This window comes from Equus asinus, chromosome 5, assembly GCF_041296235.1.
Source record: "Equus asinus isolate D_3611 breed Donkey chromosome 5, EquAss-T2T_v2, whole genome shotgun sequence".
NCBI lineage: Eukaryota > Metazoa > Chordata > Mammalia > Perissodactyla > Equidae > Equus > Equus asinus.
The window spans coordinates 102,166,180-102,185,069 of NC_091794.1; the positions used below are offsets into that span (position 1 = coordinate 102,166,180).

Genomic DNA, 18,890 nt, shown 5'->3' on the forward strand with positions numbered 1-18,890 from the left:
GGAGCTGATGGTCCAAAGTCGCTAAGGGACCTCACAGCTAAGGGACCTCAGGCAAAGCACCTGACTTCTGTGAGCTTCAGTTTCTTCCTCTGCGAAATGGGCGTATGGAGCTGTTGTTGCTGCGCTCAGCCAGGGGTCCGGTCGCGGTGGTTAAATTAATGCTGTGTACTTTGTGCCTAGACGCCGGAATCTCCCTGTCCCCACCGCCCCCTTCCCTGACCTTCAGCCTCTGTCACCAGGTGGCGCGGGAGGCCTGAGGGCCAGAAATTGCCCTCCCCATGCCCCTGCCCTTCCCTGTCGCCCCCAGTCCCTCTCACCCCAGCCCCCCGCCGGGGCTGGCGCAACAGGTGCGCGGGGCTGGCGGCCGCGCAGGGGCGGGGGGGTGGGGGGAGGCCCTCTGCGCGCTGCGCTCGGGGCTCGGGGCGCGCTGTCCCCGGGGCGCGCTGTCCCCGGGGCCCCCCCGCCCGCCGGCCCGCCCGCCCGCCGAGCTGCCCGCGGCTGGCAGGAGCAGGAGCAGGAGCGGGCGCGGCGCGGGAGGCGGCGGCGGCGGCGGGGACGACCGGGCGGCGGCGGCGGCGGCGGCTGAGCGCGCGGAACCGCAGCCCCTTGCCCGCCCCTCGGCTCGCCCATCGCCCGCCCGCTGCGCCCGAGCGCGCGGAGCCCCCGACCCGCGGAGACATGAGCGCCCGGCGGCTCGACGCACCCGAGGCGCAGCGGCCCGGCCCCGCGGCCCCGTGATGGGCTCCTGCGTGTCGCGAGGTGAGGGGGCCGCGGGCCATGTGGGGGGCGGGGGCCCAGGTCCCCGCGCCCAGGACGCGCGCGCGTCGCCTCGACCGCTCCAAGGAAACGAGGGGGGTTGGGGAACGACCCGCCCTGCCAGGACCAAGCCGCACCCCACCCCACCCCCGCCGAGCCCCAGGGGACACGGTGCCCCGAGGGGACAGGGCGCCGGGAGGGTAAGGGGGCAGCTCGGAGAGAGCGCGCGCGGAGGTCACTGCATCCCCAGCCCCGCTTGGAACCACACCCCAGCTGGTGGCATGAAGCAGGGTCGCTTCCTTCTCAACAGCCACACACCCCCTGCCGTGCGCCTTGGGAGGGAGGGAGGTTTCTGGTTGCCCTTGGCATCTCTGGAGGGACTTCGGGGCATCAGGAGAAGCAGATTCTGCCTCTCACACACCCCACCCAAGACATCGCGCCCGCCCCCCCCCCCCCGTCCCCCTCTCCCCCCCGCTCATTCCCTCCCCTTACCCCATGCCTCTGCCTTCAGAGTCTCTGAACCCCATTGGCAGGAAGGGGGTAGCGGAGGTGAACAGGTTATAGAGAAGGTTCCCCTTCCCCATGCTTGTCCCTAACTCCTCATCCTCGTCCCCATCCCCATCCTTGGTCAGGGGACAGGAAGGGACAGAGACAGCTGATGTTCCCAGTAACCCCTGGGCCTTTCTCTCTGTCTCTGAGCTTTAAAGGCTGCCTTGACCTGGCCACCCTCTGCTCTTCTCCTGTGCCCAAGCCCCACCAGTGTCCCCAGGGTGGTACCCAGGGAGCTGGAGTGAGCTGCCCTGGGGGGTGGCAGGGGGGTCTTACACAGAGCCTCGGGGATGGGCAGGTCGGTCTTTGGAATCCTCCTCACCACGAGCTTTCCAACAGGCTGCTGAGCAGCATTTTAGAAGAGGTTGGCTGGGCCATTCTCCCACCGGTCTCTTCCCCCACAGTGGTCTGGGGGACAGGGCTGGGGGCGTGGTGGTGACTGGGACATGTGGCTGATGCCAAACCCACTGACCCAACCACAGGGCCCCGGGGGCTGCTAACCCGCCTATCACCCCCAACAGCTTATTCAGGTATAGAGGGATGCACAGGCCTTGGGGAGGGGCTGGGCAGGCCCTGGAGGGGGCCTCGTCCTGGGGGATGTTGAGGAAGGAACACAATACCCCCCACACACACCCCACATCCACCCCACACCCACCTCCGCCCATCCCCTGGCCTCTAGGGGGCTCTGCTCACCAGTCCGTGTGGGACATTCAGGTACCTGGCTCACCGTGTCTCAGGAGAGTGTCAGGGCTGGGATCAGGGTGGGTTAGGCTGTGTGAGCTTCACTTATTCATAAGCTGATATTAGCATGGCATCTACTGTGTGGCAGGCACCATGTACACGCTGGGCATCCGGGGGCAAGGAGCCCAGCACAGTGCCCACTCTCGGGAGACCTACAGCCTGGGCAGAGGGGAGGGAATCTCGAGTGAAGAGCGTTTCAGCTTCTTTAGGACTGGCAGGCTCTCAGTGTCTCTAGAAACCCCGAAGGCTCCAGGCAGGCTCCAGGTGTTGCGGAGCTGGGAGCTGGTGTTTCCTTGGTGCCTGTGTCCCTTCCCCATCACTTAGTCATCCCGTGCCAGGCACTGGGGTCCCAGCCCCACGTGAACTTGCCTGTGAGCCGCAGACCTGCCGAGCACAGTACAGAGGCCGGGGAGGAAGAGACGCCCACCAAGGTCACACTGCGAGGTGGCGTCAGGACTGGGGCTGGGGCCTGGGTCCTCTGACCCCCACTCCCCCATGCTGGCACCCTCTGCCATGCCTGTCTGAGGTCACACCGCCCGAGACGGGAGTTCTCCACCCTTCCTTCTGTGGCTTGGGCTCCCAAGTGTCACCTGCAGATCTAGTTGTGTGTTCTAACCTTGTCCCCCTGCTGAGTGGTAGGGTCACCTGCAGCTCAATGTGCATGCAGGCGGGTGGGATAAAGGTGAAGGTACAGGGCCGCATGAGCAGAGGACACCGTCGTCCCATGAACCACTGAGTGGAGGCCATCCACCCCTCTAACTGTCACTAATCATCTCAGAGTACTTATGGCTCACCAGGTGCTGGTTGGAACCTTTTGGGCACAACTAGCTAATCTGGGGTATATTCTGTCACAGTCCCCATTTTACAGATGGGGAAACTGAGCAGAGGGGAGTTGAGTGACTTGCCCAGGCCCACATGGCTAAGAAATAGCAGAGACAGGACTGGAAGTCAGTCACGTGGACTCCAGAGCCCAGGCCCTTGGCCTCTGCCCCGCATGGCCCGCCCTCAACCCGGGCGCCAGTTCCTGGGCTGCTCTTCTCCAGCTGCAGGCTTCCATGAGCTTCTGAGCCCCACACCGGCCTCCACACCTGCACCAGCTGCTAATAACAGCCCCCTTGGTCCACACAGCGCCCTGTGCCAGGTACGCAGCCTGCAGCCACTGGGCACTGGGCGATTGGAGCCTCAGGCTGCTGCCCACGCCGAGCCTGGAGCCTGCACACAGCTGGGCCACCCCCAGCCAAACCCCAAACCCCAGGTGCAGGCCACACCTGGGAGGGCCACCTCACCCCGGCATCGGGCAGCACTTGGCTTCTCTGTGCCAGGCCGGAGAGGTCAAGAGTGCAGACTGGAGCCGGCCAGCCCGGTTCACATCCTGTGTCCACCATTCGCTGCCTCTGTGACCTCAGCAAGTAACTTGACCTTGTACGTGTATCAGTGTCCTCGTCTCTAAAGTGGGAGTCGTCCCAGGATTCATGTCCCGGGGTTACTGGGAGGGGCTTAGATGACCTACCCCGGGTAAAGCCCTCACACCGGTACCTAGCACGTGGTAAGCACTCATAAGTGTCAGCCGTGACTTTCGTTTTCAATTGTTATCTTTACCCTTCTGTGCAGACAGCTAATGGGGACCCTCTCGGCTGGGAAAGGGGAAGCTACAGAGGTTTGGGTGCCAGCCTGCTTCGTCGGAAAAGGACGGGCGGCAGGGGCAGCAGGCGCTTGAGGTGCTGAGGACATGGGGAAGGGGGTGGGGGCCAGATTAAGGCAACAAGCGCTGTTTCCAGGAGCTGTTTTGTGTTCATTATCTATTTTTAAGTGACCGTTCATTCAACGCTTCTCCTGAGTCAGCCTGACCATTTACTCTCCTGACCTAGTTAGTCTTCAGTCAACCCTGGGAGCTCAGAGACAGGAAGAGGCTGCCCTGGGGTCACACAGCGAGGACATGGAGAGGCAGGTTTTGGGTCCAGATCTGTGTGACCCCAGAGCCCTCTGCTGTCTCGTGTCCTCCACACGTACTGAGCATGTGGCCAAAGCTTAAAACCAGCGACCTCTGTACTAACTCAGGTGGTTGGTATATGGTTTGGGTTTTGCTGCCACTGTGGGTGACAATCTGTATGGAGCAAGGGGGAGTTCCTATCTGCCCTCCCTTCTCTCTAGCTCCAAGGTCTCTGAGTGCCCACCCCGTGCCCCTGGCCCTGGCCCCTCTCTGCCTGCCCCTCCTGCCCCCACCCTCTCCTCCAGACCAATCACTCTGCCTCCTGCCCCACCCCCACCCCGGGGCTCTCGGGGCACTGGGCACTGGGCGATTGTGAGAGCAGAAATTGGAGACCCTCTCTGGACAGGTCAGACATCTGATTATGTCTGGGAGGAGGTACAAGCGCTAAGGGGGCTGATGGTCACCACAGTACCCAGGGCCCATCAACCATGAGCCCCTGTCCACTGCCCCCCAGTGCTGTATCCCCTTGACCTCAGCAGAGCCGGAGAGCAGAGTCCCTCCCAGGCAGTGTGGGGAGACGAAGAAGGAGTCAATGGGGCTTTGCCCGTTCGGAGCTCATAGTCGGAGGAGGGAACATAGCTTGCCCTCGGAGTAGTCTAATGGGGGAGGCAGGACACACACACACACACACACACACCCCTGGAAAAATGGCCTGAGGACTCTCTCTGGAGATCAGCACTGGTTAGTAGTTGGAGCATAAGCGTTGGAGTTCCAGACTGGCCTAGGTTTGAACCCCATCTCTGCCACTTGCTAGCTGGTGACCTTGCAGAAGTCATTTCACCTCTCTGAGCCTCAGTTTCCCCATCTGTAAAATGGGCATCATAGTATCCACTTTGCAGGATTGTTGGGCTGTTGTGAAGGTTAAGCGAGAGATAATGGATGAAGAGGCCTAGGATAGTCTCTGACACATAGTAGGCACTCAATAAACAGCAAGTCACTGCAGCGTAGACTTTGCCCGTTAGGCCTGCTCATAAGGCAGTAGCTTAATACAGCCCAGGCCAATCTGGGCAGGCTGCCTGGAGGAGGTGAGGCTAGAGCAGTGTGTTCAAAGAGGTTGGGCACCAGATGGCAGAGGAAGTGGAAAGAAACTGCACTATGTGGAATGTCCTGGAGAGGAGCCCGCTTTGCCCCTCCATCCTTGATTGGGTGGAAAGGGATCCCCTGGGGCAGCTCTAAGCTGCACCAACTCGCTGATGAAGCCACCACCATGACCCTGGTGATGGTGCCCTGTAAAGAAATGTCCTGGCGAGCGCAGGGCACTGTGTTCCCTTGAGGCCAGGCTTCTGCCAAGCTCAGAGGGACGGCCTGCTGCCGTGGCAGGGACTCACGAGGACTCACCCTCGATGGCCTCCTTGTGCAGAGCCCCCAGGGCAAGCTCCAGCCCTGGGGACGGGACCAGACGAGGGGCTGACTGAGATCTGGCCCATGGTCCAGAGGGAGGGTGTGAGGTCGGGAGGGGCGAGGAAGGGAGCCGCTGTTGTCCGTGGAGGAATGGCTGCACCAGGTGCTCCGACCTCACGGCACCCCTCTCCAGAGGAGCACACCCTGAGGCTCACGGGGCCGTGCCCACAGCCCTGGAGCCGGCAGCAAGAAGCCAGGATTTAAACCCAGGGCGGGGACTGCGAAAGAACGCCTTGTCCACTGTGTCCTCCTCAGAGCCGAGGCCAGAGGCTGGCGCATCAGGCTGGGCAGTGCACGCCTGGGGAGTGGCTGGCTGGAGGACCGCCTCATGCGCTCAGCTGCAGGGTCCTGAGAGGTTCAGATGGCAAGCACGCGGCTGTCCAGGGAGGGGCATCACGAGGGGCTTTGAGCCCAGGCTGCTCCTCGGTTACTGTGTGGTTTCCAGAGGAGGCTTACCCTCTCTGGGCTGCTGGAAAGAGCAGGATTAACCATGGCCCCACCCTGCCCTCCTGGGGGCTGGAGCCCTGGGAGATACTCGGGGAGATGGCAACCATGATGACTAACGTGCTGGGACATGGAGCACCAAAGAACAGCTAAAGGGGCTAGGAGCCTGAGGGGTTATGCTGCAGACTCACCAAGGAACAGAGAAAACCAGTGTGGGAGCTTTGCATCAAGAGGGGTTTAGGTTAGACGTCAGAAGGAACTGTCTGTGTGGTTGGACGCTAGAGCAGCATGAGGAGCTGGCATGGGAAGGCAGGAAGCGTCCTTGGTGAACAGAGGAGAAGCTCCAGTTGAAGGCAGAGGGATGGAGGAAACATCTGGATGAGACCCCTCTCCTGGAAGGATCAAGATGGCCCTTCCAGGTTGCCATGGCAACCAGAGGCCTGTAACTTCTGTGGCCAGGGGAGGTGGGGGAGGGAGCAGGTCTGAGAGGGGCCTCAGACCTTGAGGTCAAGGGAGTAGGGTGTGGACTGAGAAAGGCAGGAGGCGCCCCCCCCCCACCATTCCCCGCCCCAACTCCCTTGGGAGAGGGAGGCGCCCACAGGAGCAGCGGCTTGGGGTCCCCTCAGGCTGTCCCCCAGCCCCCACCTGACACGAACGCTGTGTTTTTCCAGTTGCCAGTGGTGACGTGGCCTCCAGTCCCAGCTGGGCGAAGAGCAGCCTGTGATTTTCACCCTGGGCTGGTTCATTACCTGACGTCTCCATGGCAACCGGCCTGTGACATCACGGGGCCAGTGTCCTCAGGGGGAGAAGGCCGCGTTGGCAGAGGCGCCTGCACCCCAGCTGAGGTCGGGGGCGAGAAGGCTGGGGAGGGGCTGGGAGCCAGGAGTCCCCCGGGTCCACCTCCGCCTCGACGAGTGACCTTGTTCAAGTCCTGTCTCCTCTGGGCCTTGACCTCACCTGCCGGCCCCCTCTGTGCTCCATTCTCCCTACTCCCTGGTCTGCGGCGGAAGTTTTGAAACAGCCCCAGGTGATGGCCAGGGGCCCTAGGAATATCCCAGCAGCCCTTAGAGTCCGCAGGGGCAGCCTGTAGCCAGTGCCACCTGTCTGCACCTTGGTGGGCCCTGGCTGGTTCAGGCTGGGACCTTAAGAGTGGTGACTTTCAAACTTTTTTGACCATAAGAATAAATATATTTGCCATCATGACCCAGTATACACACACAGAAAATTCTTCCGTGTGCACACGTGTGCGTCTATGCAATTTAAACAGAAGCCTCAGGAAATGATACTTAACCTGACTCTGCACTGGGTTCTGATATTTTCTCTTCTATTCAATTCTATTTCATTTTTAAAAAATATGGTCTAGTAAGTTGCTTGCATGACCCACTAAAGGAGGCACTCCCAGTTTGAACGCCGCTTTTGAGGGGCCTGGAACATGGCCTTTGTACACATGGAGACTCTGAAGCCCAGAGAGGGACAGGACTAGCTCAGGGTCACAGAGCCAGGACTCAGGAAAAGAGCAGGATGAGTTGAGCACACGGTGTGCGAGCACACGGCTCAGCCCACACCATCCCATGCTGCCCTCACTGCTCTCAGCTCCTGGGTCACTGAGCTCTGAATTCAGGGTGTCGGGGCATCAGTCCTGGCTCTGCCTTCCTTTTCTCCCATCCCTGCTTCAGACCGTCCCCCTCAAACCTCCCTGACCTGCTCACCCCTAACGGCCTTTGGGCAGATCCCAGAACTCTCTAGTCTCTTCCAGATACTAAGTCCAGCCCAGTTTGGATGAAAACTTTCATCTCGCATTCTGTCCAACACTCCCCTCTCTCCTCCAGCTGCGACGGGCTGCACCCCAGGGCCGCAGACTGCTCCTTACTCTGCTGGCCTCCCTCCCCTCTCTGGGTCCCTTTCTCCTCTGACTTGCTGGCATCTGGCATGAGGAACTTGAGAAAAAGTGGCCAAGCCATTTGTATTTATCTGGAGCCCAGCTGGCTAACACTGGCTCACTGTCGAGGCTGCTGCGTGGCAGGCGTCCAATTCATTCCTTCATTCTTACAGGAAACATTTGACCAGCACCTTCTGTGGGCCAGGCTCTGGGGCAGGTGTTGGGGCTAAAACAGACGAGGCCTCCGCCCTCCCAGAGCTCCTGTTCTCCTGAGAAACAATGAACAAGGAAACGGACACACCTGCTGGGGAGGGATGGGTGCCATGAAGAAGAGTAGAACAGCCTAAGAGGTTAGAAAGGGTCAGTGTCAGATTAGATAAGATGGTCGGGGGAGGCCTTGCTGAGGTGATAGCATTTGAGCAGAACCCTGATGGAGTGAGGGAGTGAACCTGTGGCCATGTGGGAGGAGAGAGTTCCAGATGGAGGAAAGGAACGGCCAGTGCAAAGGCCCTGAGGCAGGAGTGTCCTGGGCTTATCTGAGGAATGGCCGGGAGAGTGATCAGTGTGGCTGGAGTGAAATCTGATATGATTTGACCTCTGCCATTCCCTGCCCATCTCCCTTTCCCCAAGATGTGGTCCACCCTCCAGCCTCTTGGGGCTGGGAGGCCCCGCATTTCGCTTGTGGGAAGAAATAAGTAGTCAGAGTCAGAAGGGTGGCTGCTGGTGGGCCAGCAGAGGCTGCTTCAGCGCCTTGAGGAGAGCATCTGCTCCCCCCACCGACAGTGGCTTTCTTCAAAACATGGGGCCTCAGTGCCTCTGTGTTCTCAGTTCTGGATCCGAGCAGTCACTTCCTGAGGAAGAACAGCCTCCCTCAAATGCCCATTCCATGGATGAGGACAGTGGAGGCTCGGAGAGGCTGAGGTCCACGGGCAGTAAGGGGCAGAGCTGGGGTTCGAACCGGGCCATCTGGCCCCGGAGCCTCACCCAGTTGTCTTTGGAGCAGCTCCTCAGGAGCAAACGCTGAAGGGAGGAGTTGGGTACAGCTGGGATGTGAGTGAAATCTTCCAGAGGAAAGCAGAGAAGGAATAGGGAGAGGAGGACAGAGGGCCGGAGCCCAGGAAAGGTGTCGTCCTACAGGGGGTGGCCTCAGCCTGATCCCACAGTGGACTCTGGAATGAAAGTTAAGCTCAGTTTTCGGATGCCGAACAAGGAGCTGGGGTCCTGCACCTGCTAGTCATTGGCTAAGGGCCACTTGGGTGGGGCCGGCGTCAATTCTCACTTTCAGTTCCCGTTGCCCCACGGCTGCCTGCCTAGAAAGAGCCACAGGTGCTGCCTTGGGATGCCAGCACAGCGGGAGGGCTGTGGGTGCACAAACCCCACAGAAAGGGAGCACAAGGGGTCGGGGGGCTGGGTGGAGCACCCACACTATGCGCCAGTGCCCAGCCCTTCGCCTCCCTGTGAACACCCCCGCAAGTCTCCTGGCCTCCACTCAGCCTATTCTCCATGGCCCATGAGCACCCAGCCCAGCCTCTGGGCTTGCCTGCCGCCTCCCACCTCCAGCCCTCAGACCCCCTTGGCTTCAGCTTCCTCCAGGAAGCCCCTCCTGCTTCCAAGCCATCAGCTCATCCTGCTCCACCCGAGTTGGCCCAAGCCAGAAAGGGGGTGGAAGCCAGCACCCAGGGCAGGACAAGCTCAGGCTGGGACCGTGTCCTGCAGAGGGCCCCCCTCCCTGCCACTGCCCAGACACCCCTGCTCCTCGTGGCTCCCTTCCAGACTCCACAGCTTTGGGCAAGCTGTGCCCCTACCTCGAATGCCTTCCTCCCGGCCCCGCTCCGGGCTAGCTCCCCGCTCAGCTCTCCTGTGCAGCCCCCGACTCCCGCCAGACCTCATCGCAGATTCCTTTTGCGCTTTGGAAAAGTCTCACACCCACAGGGCTCAGATCCTGACTGCCGGTTCCTGGCTGTGTGCCTTGGGCTGGTGACTTCCCCGTCTGTGCCTCAGTTTCCTCATCTATAAAGCTGAGCCAGAGATCCCTTCCTCTCTAGGTCACTGTGAGGAGTTGGGGCCATCACACCAGGAAAGGGGGTGTCGAAAGAAGAGCGCTCCTTGCTCGTCGGCGCTGCTGTGTGGGGGGAGGAAAGAATGAATGAATGAATGAATGATCATCCCTAGATCTCCACACAACTGGGCTTTTCGTGATACTCGGGCCTCAGCTCTGAGAAGCCCTCTCCAGTCCCCCGCAAGCCCGCTCTCGCCCTTTTTTCCTTGTAGCTGTTATGGTCATCGAACGGATCTTACGCGTTTGCGAGTCTCTGGTTCAGAGTGTCTCCCCCACTAGAATGTCAGCTCCATGAGGGAGAGACCATCGTGTCTTGTTCGCCGCTGTGTCCCCAGAGCCGTGCCTGACTCACAGCAGGTGCTCAGCTCAGACTTTTGAATGCATTAACGAGGAAATAAATGCATTAATCAAATGAATGAGAAGGGCGTCCCCAGTTATCCGTGGGGATGGAGGAGTCCTCTTCAGTTCAGCCCAGGACTTCAGGCCAGTGGTGCCAGTTGCTCAGTTCAATTCATCCGTTCCCTCAGCAGCTCCTGCGAACCCACTGTGTGTGGGGCACTGAGGGTGCGTCAGGGACAGCCGATCCCTGCCCCCCGCACATAAATAGTTTTACCAGAGAGACATGCTGTGTTAAATGCTGTGATAAAGGTATATCCTTCCACGAGTGTCCACAGAGCACCTACTAAGTGCCAGGCAGTGTTCTAGACTCTGGAGACAGAGCACCGAGCAGGGCTGCCGTGTCTCTGTTCTCACAGTGCTTCCGTGGATCGTGGGGAGGAGGAATGGACATTTAAATAAACAAACATATCAGAGTCATGACTGTGATGGGGAGTGACTGGTGGCCGGCATGGGGACAGGAAAGGCCATATTGAACCAGGTGGCCAGGGAAGGCCTTTCTGAAGACGTGACCTTGAGCTGAGAACTGAATGATGAGGTTCAGGAAGGTCCGGGGAAAGAGTATTCCAGGCAGAGGGGACAGCAAGGACAAAGAGCGAGCTTGGCCATTTGAGGAGCAGCAAGGATGCCAGAGTGGGGGCGACAGCGAGGGGGGTCTGGGGGTGGAGGACTCAGGCGGGGTGGGCCAGCTGGCGTGTAGGGCCCTGAAGGCTGTGGCGAGGGGCTGGCTCCTCTCCTGAAGTGCGATGGAAGGAAGCCAGCGGCAGGTTTTAAGCAAAGATGCAGCGTGACCTGGAATGTAATGTCCCTGTGCCGCGGGGCCGGGAGTGACCACAGGGCCAGGAGGGAAGCGGGAGGCTCCTGCCATCCTAGTGACAGAGGGTGGTGGCTCCCATCAGGGGCCCAGCAGTGGGGATAGAAAGGGATAAATCTGGAATGGAGGTTGGAGAGAGGGCCAATAGGACTTATTGGTTGACTAGATGGGTTTGGGGGACACTGGGGGGAAGGCAGGACTCCAAGGCAACTCCTGGATTTTTAAGTTGGTACAGCTGGGCGAACAGCTGCATCATTTTCTAAAATTGAGGAAATGGAGGAAGACGGACCCGGGTTTGCGAGTTCCATGTTCCCCAGGTTTGCTTGAGCTGCCTGTTGGGCATCCACACAGGGAGCTGGAAATGCAGTCAGAGCTCCAGCAGAGGCAGGGCCGGAGGTGTAAATGTGGGTGTCAGCCGCATATGCATACCGTAAGGATGAGATCTCCCAGGAGAGAGAGAAGGGAGGTGAGAAGGGGCCCAGGATGGAGGGGGGGGGGGGGCCACACTTAGGGCTTGGGCAGGGAAGGAGGACAGAGAAGAGCAGCCGGTGAGGAGGGAGGGGAGCCAGGAGGATGTTGGGGGGATGGGGGATGAAGTCCCTGCACCACTGAGAGGCCAGTGAAGGTGAGGCTAGGGAAGTCACAGCTGGGCTCACAGAGGTTTCTAGCCTCTTGCCAGGGCTGTCTCGTGAAAGGCTGCCTGGAGGAAAGGGGAGACGAGGAAGCAGAGGTTGACCCAACTCTAAGTCTGGCCATGAAGGGGGCAGAGGAATGGGGAAGGAGCTGGAGGGAAGCAGGGAGAAGGATGGCAGGTTCTTGGGCTTCTTGGAGGCTAGGCGCTGACCTAGTGGAGAGGGCACTCAGTGAGGCAGGAGAGAGAGGGAATGCTGGCAAGAGGCCCTGAGTGGACGAGGCGTGGCAGCCGGCCACACTGATGGGACCACTGGGTGGGAAGGGAAACAGGGACGACACCGGAGAGCTCAGAGCCCTGGGAGGAGGGGCTGGTCCTGGACGGAGCAGGAATGGTTCTTCCCTTGTCACAGGAGGGAAAGCAGATGAAGTGGACAAAAATGCAGACAGGGCGATGATCCGAGGTGGAAAGAATGGGACGATGCCTTCCGAAGGCTTCTGGATCTCAGTGAGGGGTGAGGAGAAGCCAGCAGCAGGGCCCGGGGAGGCAGGGTGCCAGTGCCGCAGGTCTGGGAAGGAAAGACAGGTGAGGTCGTCAACCTAGCGGGAAGAAAACTTAGCAGGAATTGGAGGAACAAAAGGGTCCCTGGGCAGTGTGAGGCTGTGAGGCTGGCGGGCAGGATTGAACATGAGGCTCTCCAGCAACATGCAGCTCCTGGGGTCCAGGCACAGAGCAGACAGAGGGCTAAGAGGGTTAAGGACCTCTGCAAAGGAGAGCTCCTTGGACATGCCAGGCAGTCTTAGCTGGGCCAGGAGGGAAGTGAGGACAAGAGGAGCTAGTAGGAAGTAGCAGGATAAATGGATTGGAGGTCTCCATGCCATGAGGTCAAAAGAATGCTGGAGTGTGGGTCCTAGAATGAGCGAAAATGGAGTACAAGTAGATGCGCAGGGAAGTCCCACCGAGGGCACCAGGCAAGAGGAGGTCTGGCCGGACTTCTCACCTGCTGTGGGCTTGAGTCTGTTTCCTACAGGTTGACAATGGGTGACGATAAGGCAATGCCTGCCTCAGAGGGCTGGCTTGATCAAGCTTCATAAGCAGGAGAGCTGGGCTTTTCTGAGTCCCTCCTATCTTTCTCACTTGCAGATCTGTTCACAAGTGCCCACAAGGACTGCCCCATGCCCCAGGGCACGGACGCCCTGAACCCAGACTTGCCTTCCAGCCACCCACCCACCACTGCTCCAGACCACGTCACTGGCAAGGTAGCTGGTCACGCCTCACCCCCACCTTTGGCCCCAACTGTGCCCTGCTTCCTGGGCTGGTCCTGCAGCCCTTGGCTGCTTCCTGCGGGATCAGGGCCTTTAAGGTTTGGTATTCACCTGGATGAAGGTCTGAATTGGGCTGGGCATCCAGGGAGTGGACCAGACTTGTTTAGAAAAGAGTCCCACCCTAAAGATCTTCCTGCCCAAATTAACTCAGCCTTGTAGATAATAAGTTATCTTATCAGCCCAGGACTTCTTAGCAGCCTGCATCCTGCTGGAGGGTAAAAGGAATGGAATTCTCGGTCCAGATAGATTAGGAAGATCTTGCTAGGGGCCTCAAATCCTGGTGCATAATTTCCACCCTTGCCCCAGGGGTTGTGGCTTGAACCTACCAGTTAACAGAATTATCTTTTTATTTTCTGAGCATACCCACACACTAAGCCTTGTGCTGGGCACTTTACCTACGTTATGTCATTTATGCTTCAGCACAACCTATGAGGTAAATGGCATTGTCACCATTTTACAGAGGGAGAAACTGATGTTCTGAGATGTTGTCATTATTCTAAGGGTACCCAGGAAAAAATGGTAAAGTCAAAAGTTGAACCCAGGTCTGATGTGTCTCCTGCACCTACTGCCTCTCCTGGCAGAGCCACCTTTGCCCCCCTGCCCCACTTCTTTCTCTACGTGCCAGGGGGCACCAGGGCACCACCCAAGCAGGCAGACCCCAACCTCAGGGAGCATCAGAGCTGACCCACACCACCACCCAGGGCTCCAGGACTGGTGCCATCTGCTAGGACAGTGTGCCAGGCCCTGCCTGATCCTCTTTCTCCTCTTGTTTTAGGACAAACAGATGGATTTCTGTTGGGATCCTTGGCAGGTCAGTGCAGTTGCCCATCCCCCACTCTAGCCAGCCACGGCTGACACTACTGCCCCTCCCTCTGCTGAGCCCAGCCTGGGCATGCAGTCCTGCCAGCCCTGGAGAAGGGGGGCCTGATAAAAACTGTGGAGTGGGGATGATCCTGTGGGAGGCTGGCAGGATCGCCCTGGCCCTCCCCACTGCCCAGAGGACCTGGGGAGGGTGGAGAATGGCGAGGGGGGGGATGTCACCCGACAGGTCTGCCCCGCCCTGCTCACCCCTCCTCTCCTTCCTGCAGAGGTGCTTCCAGACCACCAACGGCTACCTGTCCGACTCCAGATCTTGCTCCAGCAATTACAACGTGGCAGCCCTGGCCACCTCGTCCCTTGTGGGTAGGCTCCCGCTGCCCTCTCCTGCCCCTGGAGTGTGCACAGTCCACCCCAGACACTGGCTGTGGGAAGGGCTAAACTGAATTGCTTCTAGAAGGATTGCAGCCCTGTTCGGATTCAGCATTTCCTGAATGCCATGCTCTGTGCTGGATTCTCCAGGGAGCAGCGACTTAGGGTTCCTGCCCCCGTGGGTTAAACTGTTGGGTTCTCCAGAAGCTTGGAGGGGATGGCCCCGATTGTTCAGAAGTCTGCCTCGTGGGGTCTCCCGCCTCTCTGCAGCAGATAAAATCTGCTGGGCACACCCCTTGGCTCGGGTTCCCTAAAGCAGAGCCCCCGAGATGGGAATTGTGCGAGTGATTTATTGAGAGATTATTCTCAAGGGCAACCTGTCGGAGTGAGGGCAGCAGGCCAGAGCAGGAAGGAGCTCAGCGAAGACAGGGCTGCAGGAGAAGCCTCGTCTTTCTCAGCCTCATCCCACGGGGAGCTCTGCAGCATGAACACACCACAGAATTTATGGCCCTTTGAGGACAGGTGGCCGACTTTATATTATTCCCCCATGGTCAGTTGTTGGCTGTCCCTGGGGAGGTCCCTCCCACCTCCCGGGCTAGCTGCCTCATCGCTAGGTGAAGCGGCTCCCATCAGCTAAGGACAGGTCTCTGGAGAGGGAGCATGGTGGGGGCGGGGGGGGGCACACAGGCCAATAAAGGGGTCTCGGCAGGCCACCATAGCATCTGCCCCAGGTGCCGACCACCAGCCTCTGCTCCAGCTTTGTCCAGCCCCTCGGGCTGGAATTTCGTTAAGTCCCTCCCAACTCCCCCAGAGGGCCCTTGCTGGCTTCCCCACATCCACCCGTGCTGTTTCTTCCACCCCAAACCCCATCCCTCCACGAGCCACTTGACCTCCTCCTCGAAAAACCTCTGCCAACACTCCCCACCCTGGGGGGCGCTTCTCCCCCCCCTCCACCTTCCTCATTTTCCTAGAGCGTTACGTCTCTGGTTTCTTTTGTGGATGCCCCGTCTTTCTTAAGTATTGCTGTATCTCACATCACGGCTTCGGGGACGCCAGTGACTCCCAGATCTGTGTTCTCAGCCTTGGTTAAAGGAGGTGCTGAACCATTCTTGACACCTTCTCTTTGTCAACTTCCATATCCAGTGGGTCTACTCCTAAGAGTCCCTCCAGGCCCTCCCCCCACCTGCCCAGCCCTTGTCCTGTCTCTTGCTGGGTCCCTTCAGTGGCTCCTAATGCCACCCTGTCTCCACCCTTGGCCCCTAATCCCCTAATTAGGATGCTCTTCCTAGACAACAGATCTAACCCATCACTCCTCTGCTCATTACCCTGCTGTGGCTCCCCGTTGCTATAAAGAGGACATCGGAGCCCTCAGCCTGGCTCTCAGCCCCCAGTCTGGCCCCTGATGGCCCCCCAGCCTCTTCTGCCACTCCAGTCCTCGTCTTGCCCCATGTCTCACCCTCAGTAGTCCTGGAATCGTGCCAGACCCTTCCATGCGCTCATCCTCTTCTCATCTCTGAAATAGCCTCCAGTCTTGCCTCCAACTGTTCAGCCCAACCTGTCTTCAAAGCCCAACTCCAGGCCACCTCTTCCAGGAAGCCTTCCCTGCCTGTGGCACTGCACTCAGGTCTCAGACTCAGCAGAGCTGGCACTGGCTGAGGCACAGGGAGTGCTCTCTCACAGGTTGTTAATTAATGCATAAAAGGAGAGATTGGGCATGTTTGGAGTAGATCCTTGAGCAGGTCTCCTTGAGCAGAACAGTCTAAACTTGGTCAGAAAGGGAATGAGGGGTGTGGCAGGTCTGGGGAAGAAGCGCCAAGTGGGCGCTTTGGAACATTGACTGGGAGCAGAACACTGGGAGGTGGGCCTGCAAGTGAGTGGGGAGCTTCTAAGCGAGGTGGGATCCTAGGGCTTGAGGAGGGCATGGGGCGGGGGTGGGCACAAGGCATTGACTGGGCACGAGGAAGTGGGTAGGTACAGGGCATTGTGGGTATGGGGTTGAGGACACTGGGCACTGGGCTGTGTACAGACTGTTGAATGGATGTGGGGTACAGGCCGCTGGATGGGCCTGAGGTACTGGGGTGCCTGCGGTATTGGGGGTGAGCCCTGAGCTGGGCTTTGTGTCAGGGCAGTCACCCAACTGCCCTCAATGCCCCCAGGGGTGGTGCAGAGCATCAAGGACCACATCACAAAGCCCACGGCCATGGCGCGTGGCCGCGTGGCCCACCTCATCGAGTGGAAGGGCTGGAGTGCCCAGCGGTCCGGCTGGGAGCTGTCCCCAGCCGAGGACGAGCAGTACTGCTGCCTCCCGGACGAGCTGCGCGAGGCCCGCTTTGCTGCAGGTCAGCGGGAGACGGGGAGCTCAGGGCTGGGGACCGGCTGGGGCTCTGGTCCTAGGGGACCAAGGGTCCCCACATGGGCAGTGTCTGGGCAGGGAGAAACATGGCATGTGGGCATTCGGGGGTGCTCTGATCACTGGGGCTGGAGGAACAGCTCCAAGGGGCAGCTAACCCTCAGGTGTCCCGGTACCAGCCTGTCCTGGCACTGAGTCCGCCCCCACCCTCTGCTGTGCCCCCACCGAGCCGGGTCCCACTGTCCCCACAGGGGTCGCAGAGCAGTTTGCCATCACGGAGGCCACACTGAGCGCCTGGTCCTCGCTGGATGACGAGGAGCTGCACCCTGAGAACAGCCCCCAGGACGTCATCCAGCTACAGGGTACAGCCTGGGGGGGTGCCAGGATGGGGTGGGTGGAGCAGAGCTGGGCTGGACACCAGCCCTGCCACCAAAAGCTCTGTGACCTCAGACAAGCCCCTCCATCCCTCAGCCTTAGTTCTCTCATCTGTGAAATGGAGCGGCTGGTCCTTGGTTGCCCATCACCCATGGAGTGCCATGAGCATAAAGGAGAGAATAATAATAATAGTAATAACGACATCATGAATTAAGTGCTTCCTCTGCAAAGTGCTTTACGTGTGTTAGCTCACTTAATCCTCATGACAGCTCCAGGAGGCAGGCCCTGTCATTATCTTCTATTTTACAAATAAAGGAAACTGAGGCACCAAGAAACTTGCCCCAGATTATGCAGCTAGAGGCATCAGACCCAGGATCTGAACCTCAACACCAAACACAACCAACCACCTTTCTAGAACCCCGGGGTACTGCTGAGGGCCTCAGTGAGCCTGGGTCCTGGGTGCAACCTGCACACCCGTTATCTCAGGTAATCGTCCTTCTGACCTGAGCGGAAGGAAGGGAACAAGGCCCCGGAGAGCGCTGGCTGTCCGTGTCTGAGAGAGCAGAAGGATTCCACACAGAGCCTGCTTGCAACTGCTCCACTCATTGCTGCCACCACTCCTGTAACCCCCAAGGAGAAACTGGGGCTCAGAGAGGTTCAGTGACTTGCCCAAGGTCACAGGGCTCGGCAGTGACAGAGCAGGGTTTGGAGGCCGGTCTGCCCCTTGCCCTCCCTCGCACAGCAGGACAGGGCGGGAGTGGGCTCTGGGACTGCATTCCTCACCCCACCCCACGTTGGTTTTCCAGACCTGGAGAGCATCTATCTTCAGGACAGTCTTTTGAGTGGCGCCTCGCAGGATGACAGTCTTCTGGCCTTCTCCTCCCCTGGCCTCTCCCCCGACGACGGGCCCTCACCCGAGGAGCCCCCCATCACCGCTGCTGCCCCCCAGCCCCCCAGCCCGGAACAGCAGCATCGACGGCGGCTGCCGGGGGGTCCAGGGCCTGAGGGCAGCGCCCACCTGCAGGGCTCCCTCCCCTCGGTGGACAGCGGCTCGCTCTCGGAGGAGGAGGATGAAGTGTTCTATAACTGAGCTGGGGGCCATGCTGCCTGGAGCCCGCTCCCACCGTGACCCTGCCTGGTGGGCGGCCCAGGCCTATCAGGACGCCAGGGTCTGGGCAGGGCAGCTCGACCCCTCAGGGCAGGCACGGGGCGGGTGCAGCAGGGGTTGGGGGCCAGCACTCCCTGTGGACCACTCTGTGCCTCCATGGACCGGCCCCCAGCCGTGGGAGCCATAACCCCCCTCCTCCCTTCTTTACGTGGCTCAGGGGGCACCTTCCCTGCGGGGTTTCTGCCATCAGGGAGTGCAAGGACTCTCAGCAGACGCCGGGGCAAGCTGCCCAGGGGAGCTGACAGCCAGGCCCCGGACAGACAACCACGGGAGGACTGGGGAGACCCACTTGGAGCGGGGCCTGGGGACCCAGCCTTGACCCGGGGCTCAGTCCCTCCTCCTCTCCGTCTGTGCTTCTGCCCCCATCAGCAGTGGGGTAGCCTCCTCAGCTGTCGTCACGAGGACACCTGTCTCCTTGGCGTGTCTGTCCGTCCCTCACTGCACCCTGGCGCCCCTGCCTCCTTGCACCCTCCTCCCACCTCCTTCAAGGTTCTCTGAAGACATTAAAGTGGTGGATTCACCCTGGATGAACTTGGCCTGGTCTCTGCTGGGGAAGGCATATCCTCAGGGCCCCTGGGGGGCAGGGTCTAGAGGGACCTAGGGGAGGGCTCCTACCCCCCAACACACATACAGCTGGTAAACCTGCTGCCACCCAGCAGGGGAGTCCCCAGGGAGGATGCCCAAGGCTCTCTGGACTCCCCAAGAGCCACACCTGGAGACCCTGCTTTGTCAGTCCTGGAGCAGCCAAGGAGGAGGCTGCAGCTGGGGCAGAAATAACGGGTCCTGCTTACACAGGAGGGCAAATATCACAAGCCCCGGTGGGG

The 18,890-nt window shown here is 59.8% G+C and overlaps 1 protein-coding gene across 1 annotated transcript; it reads left to right on the forward strand.

Annotated features, from left to right (window-relative positions):
• Positions 1-302: 302 nt before the first annotated feature.
• FAM131C (family with sequence similarity 131 member C) lies at positions 303-18,594 on the forward strand. Its single transcript, XM_044769327.2, has 7 exons — positions 303-759; positions 12,804-12,919; positions 13,761-13,796; positions 14,074-14,167; positions 16,330-16,512; positions 16,775-16,885; positions 17,705-18,594. Exons 1-7 carry the CDS (start codon positions 738-740, stop codon positions 17,986-17,988), a joined length of 846 nt encoding a protein of 281 aa, XP_044625262.2. The 5' UTR covers positions 303-737; the 3' UTR covers positions 17,989-18,594.
• Positions 18,595-18,890: the final 296 nt, after the last annotated feature.

Coding starts and splice junctions, on each gene's coding strand:
- FAM131C (XM_044769327.2), top strand. CDS start 738: ATGGGCTCCTGCGTGTCGCGAG. Junction 760..12,803: donor GGGCTCCTGCGTGTCGCGAG/GTGAGGGGGCCG, acceptor TCTCACTTGCAG/ATCTGTTCACAAGTGCCCAC. Junction 14,168..16,329: donor GGCCACCTCGTCCCTTGTGG/GTAGGCTCCCGC, acceptor CAATGCCCCCAG/GGGTGGTGCAGAGCATCAAG.